At 40.1% G+C, this 4,601-nt stretch overlaps 1 protein-coding gene across 1 annotated transcript; it reads right to left on the reverse strand.

Annotated features, from left to right (window-relative positions):
* Positions 1–4,346, reverse strand: LOC21406347 (zinc finger CCCH domain-containing protein 34). The gene is made up of 7 exons (XM_024166836.1): positions 3,909–4,346; positions 3,626–3,768; positions 3,205–3,270; positions 2,818–2,943; positions 2,369–2,683; positions 1,974–2,291; positions 1–1,123 (listed from the first exon to the last, which is right to left on the reverse strand). Exons 1-7 carry the CDS (start codon positions 3,997–3,999, stop codon positions 722–724), a joined length of 1,461 nt encoding a protein of 486 aa, XP_024022604.1. The 5' UTR covers positions 4,000–4,346; the 3' UTR covers positions 1–721.
* Positions 4,347–4,601: the final 255 nt, after the last annotated feature.

Consider the following 4,601-nt stretch of genomic DNA (forward strand, 5'->3'; position numbering starts at 1 on the left):
CAGTCAAGACTTCTTAATATATTTTGTATTTCATAATAAAATTATCAATAAACAGGTCAAGCATTTCAGTTGCCACAACATACCATGTATCTAATCACATATAAAGTAGCATTTTTTTTAATGCCTCCTTGTGGTCTCTGAATTACTTCTGTTTTTCTTTTCATTTTTCATTTTTTTTTTTTTCAGAATGGACCTTGGACCCCAAAAAAAAAAAAAAAAAAAAAACTGTGAAAACAAGAACTTCAAATCCCTAAGTTGAATTGGAAGCTTGCTCTGGATTGAAGGAAAAATCGAAAAGGATAGATATGAAAACACGGTCAGTGTAAAAGGAAGAGAACCGTGGAATTGGTCTTTCATTTTTGAAAGAGACAGGAGCATAATGAACACAACAAACTCTTAAAGTGGAGAACTGGATGCAGATTTGCCTAACAGAACTGCAAGATTTTCATGGTTATTCATGAGCAATTTTGGGAGGCTATATGGGGTTTGCTAAACTTTTCGATGGGTTGGCCATTGGTTATTCAAGATAAAAGAAAGGAATGGCCAAATATAAAGATTTATATGAACACAGGGCTGGATTGTATGCTAGGACTTAAATTGTGAAACCGTGATAAGTGAGATATGAAGCCTCTGTTTAAGGGCTTGCACCCAAAAAAAAAAAATGATGCTTTGGTTGGAGAAATTTGATGAAAAAGGAGAATGAGAAATTGCTTGGTGTCGCTTAGCTTGAAGTTCGAGACTCTGTGCTGGTGCTGCTATTGCCACCAGCTGAAGTGCCAGCGTTCTGAGCAGACTGTTGGAGACTTGAATGGGAGACTGAACCGCCCTTTGAGAATGTTGAACCAACTGATCCACTGGAGGTGCTCATTGTGGATGACATTCTGGCTGATGAAGTGGTGTCCTTAATGGATGCCACATACAGTTCAGGACGCAAGTCTGACGATGAGGATGATGGAGCTAGTGTACCAACAGAGGATCCAACTGGGTAGGGCGCGACTGGCATATCGGAAAGAGAAGATGCCGATGGACTATAACTTAATGTTCCCATTGGATGGTTGAATTTGCATGCAGCCCCAAACTTGCATACTCCTTGTTGTGCGTAGTGAGTGCAAAGTGGAGCATCCTGATTTTCAGATAACATGCCACATTACCAATAAAAACAATTGGATAACATAAAAGGGGAAGGGGCGTGGAACAAAAAGTACTCATTTTTAAAAATAGATTGCCAGTCAAAGAAATCGGCATATTGGTTAACAAAAGACAAGAATTTGGAGTCTTAACAACCAAGAAGACAGATGTGAACTATTAAGGGCAGAGGGCAAAGCATGAAGAAATAACAGGACCCTGAATAATTTCATCATCAAGGCATGCAAGAAGGCTAGAATATTGGGACTGGAGAAAAGACGGGCAAATTTTTGCATATGCTAGCTTACCTTAAATATAGAAATTTACATATTAAGGCCAGGGGACAAGAATATTTTGAATTACCTTGCAAGAGGAACAAGAACAACCAGCCAAAAAGAACACCACACGTGCACTCTATACTAGATACTATGGTAGATGACAAGGGAATGAACATGAAAATGCATGGAATATAGATCTTCCTTCATCAAATCATAATTGAACGTGAAAAATACCTCGACGGAATTGCTAACATGTTTGATGAAAGATAACAGCAACCATGTCGAGTGTTTAATATTAAAGTGTGCTATGTCAAATATATTCAACAAGTCCTTCCAGACATTTTCTCACACCATGTAGATACTTAAAAGTGAAATCCATATAGCCGACTCCAAAAAAGATGGGATTAAGGCTTGTTGTTGTTGTTGTATGTCAAATATATTCAACAAGTCCTTCCAGACATTTTCTCACGCCATATAGGTACTTAACATTTTACAGGGATAATACCTAGTCAAGCATAAGCTTTTCAATGTGGTATAAAGAAACACTAAGAAGCTCTAATAAATGCTTACTTGACGAATTGGAAGACCAGCAGGGCTAAGAACGACAGTTGTTTTCGGTGCAGTAACATCATATGGATGATGGTATCTACATGAGGATCCAAATTTACAATCCCCTGTTCTCATGAAATACTGGCATTCTGGTTGTCCAGGTCTGTCGGGAAACGGGTTTTCCTTCTGGCTGCTGATTGAAGGACCAGAAGGAGAAGGCATAGGTTGATACTGTCCAGTATATGCAGGTGCTGAAGGCGACAGTTGAGTAACCCCATAAACTGTCCCTGAACCAAGAGGGTGTTGATTGCTAGGAGAGGGTAAGGGGCTTACAGGCGCCTGCACAACATGGTTGAACACTAGATCAAAATACATGTAACTTCAAATGAATAGTCGAGAAAAGAAGTTTTACTGACCATGTAAGGACCGCCCCAACTTGGAAATGGTACCATGCCGGGGGAAATCAGCATGGGACCATAAGGGCCTTGGACATATGAGCCTTGCACCAAAGGAGGCCTTGCAACGACTACTCCATACTGTTGTGATGAGGAACCGGATGGAGACTGCATCGGCGGATACAATGCTGGTGGTGGAACTGGCGCTGGCACAGGTGGAACCGGAGCTGCAGGTGATTGGACTGGAATTTGTATGCCAGCCAGCTGCGGATGATGAAATTTACATGATGCACCAAACTTGCACTGTCCAGTCTTCACATAGTAGGAACACTCTTTCTCTCACCCTGTTTTATTCGGAAAAAGTATAATAAAATCAAGATATTGCCAATTTCATCGCATGCCGCCACCAAGGAACACTGTTTCTAATAAGGAAATAAATTGGAAAAATGCATACAAAAATATGGAAAAACAAATACCTGTCGTAACGGATATCCATAATAATTTAATGAAACAGGGGCAACAGAACCTCCTCCCTGCCTAGGATGATGGTACTTACAAGACGCACCAAATTTGCATGTCCCTGTCCTCATATAGTACTGCCAATTGAGAAAGCAAATCACAATCAAATCAAAGACAAAAAAAAAAAAAAAAAAAAAAAAAAAAACTAAACTCCAAATTTTTAAAAAAAAAAAAAAAAATTTATAGACTTGACCTAAATTCTTACAAATAAAAACAAAAATCTGAATGCAGTGTCTGGCTGAATCAACAGAATGTGCATTGCCAAAGAACAGCCATTTGGCATTATAGCATAAAACCCACAAGATTCAAAATCATTTTTAACAACCCCATTAAAGTACCTGGCATACAGGCTGACCAACTCGCTCTGGATACTCACCACCACCAGCTCTAGCAGCTCCCATAGCCTGACAAGTATATATATATATATAAATATAAATATATATTTCATAATTGACTAACAGAAAAGACAATACAAAAATATCCGATCGCATAGTATCTACACAGATCCAAGTAAAAAAGTTCTATATAACAACAAAATTTACGTGTTGTGAAACAAAGTTCAGAGAAATCACTGCAAATCCCAAAATTGAATCCACATGCAAAAAACCACAATTTTTCTGAGACTTGCAATTCCAAGATCAAACAAAATTGGACCGAGAAAACCGAATGATCACGCGAAGAGCCAATCAAAACACATCCATTAACCCACAAATTCAACGAATTCGAAGCGAAAGAAACACGAAAATTCGATCGAATTACCGCGCCGCGGTCGCGAGGATGGTTGAACCGACACCGAGAGCCGTAGCCACAATACCCAGTCCTCAAGTAGAAGATGCAATCGGCCTCGTCGGGTCTCTCCGGGTAGGGCTCGTCGCCACCCAAGCCGAGCTGCCAAACGGACTCTGCATTTAGAAATAGAGAGAGAAATCGGGATCAAACCTAGCTCGGAAACAATCGAAATGCCTCATCGCATTCCTCTCGAAACCTCGAATCGCGACGAAATTGGGACGGAATTGAAATGTAGGGCGAAAATGGAGCTCACCTTCGAGCCCTGGCTCGGCGCCGGTGGCGGTCCACTCCGGCGGCGGATCGGACGGAGAACCTTCCGTCGTACTCCGACCGTACCGCTCCATTGTACGGACGATGGATTACACAGTCTAGAGAGAAAGAGTGAAGCAGCGAATGGCTGATTGTACAGTAATCTAGGATTGTTCTAGAATATGGTGCTCTGTGCAGGGGAATGAGAGGTTCTGATCAAATGGAAGTGCCTTAAAAAGGAGAAAGTAGAGAGAGAGAGAGAGAGGAGAGAGAATTTACTCGAGAAACAAACACTCCTCTCACTCCCCCGAAAATAGAAAAGGAAAAAAAGAAAAACTATTAGATTGCCTTCGTTTAACTCTCTCTCTCTCTCTCTCTAACTTTCTCTCTCCTCTTCTTCTTCTTCCTCGCTCTCAGTCACAGACAGTCTCTGTTTTTGGAGCTTTTGGCTTTTGCTTCTCTTTCTCTCCCTATCAGTTTTCAAAGGGCTTTTGTTTTTTCCATTACGTAACCCTGAGAGAAGAGAGAGAGAGAGAGAGAGAAAAAGTTTCCCTTTTTTTTCTTTTTTATTGATTTTTTTTTATTGTCTGTTATTTATTAATTTTATTGGTCTTGGGAAAGTCTGTTAGTTTTATTACGCGCCAAACGTGGCCTAATTCTAAAATTACAGAAACTAATTAAGTATTAAATATTAAAA

This window comes from Morus notabilis, unplaced genomic scaffold (genome assembly GCF_000414095.1).
Source record: "Morus notabilis unplaced genomic scaffold, ASM41409v2 Scaffold156, whole genome shotgun sequence".
NCBI classification, from domain to species: Eukaryota; Viridiplantae; Streptophyta; class Magnoliopsida; order Rosales; family Moraceae; genus Morus; species Morus notabilis.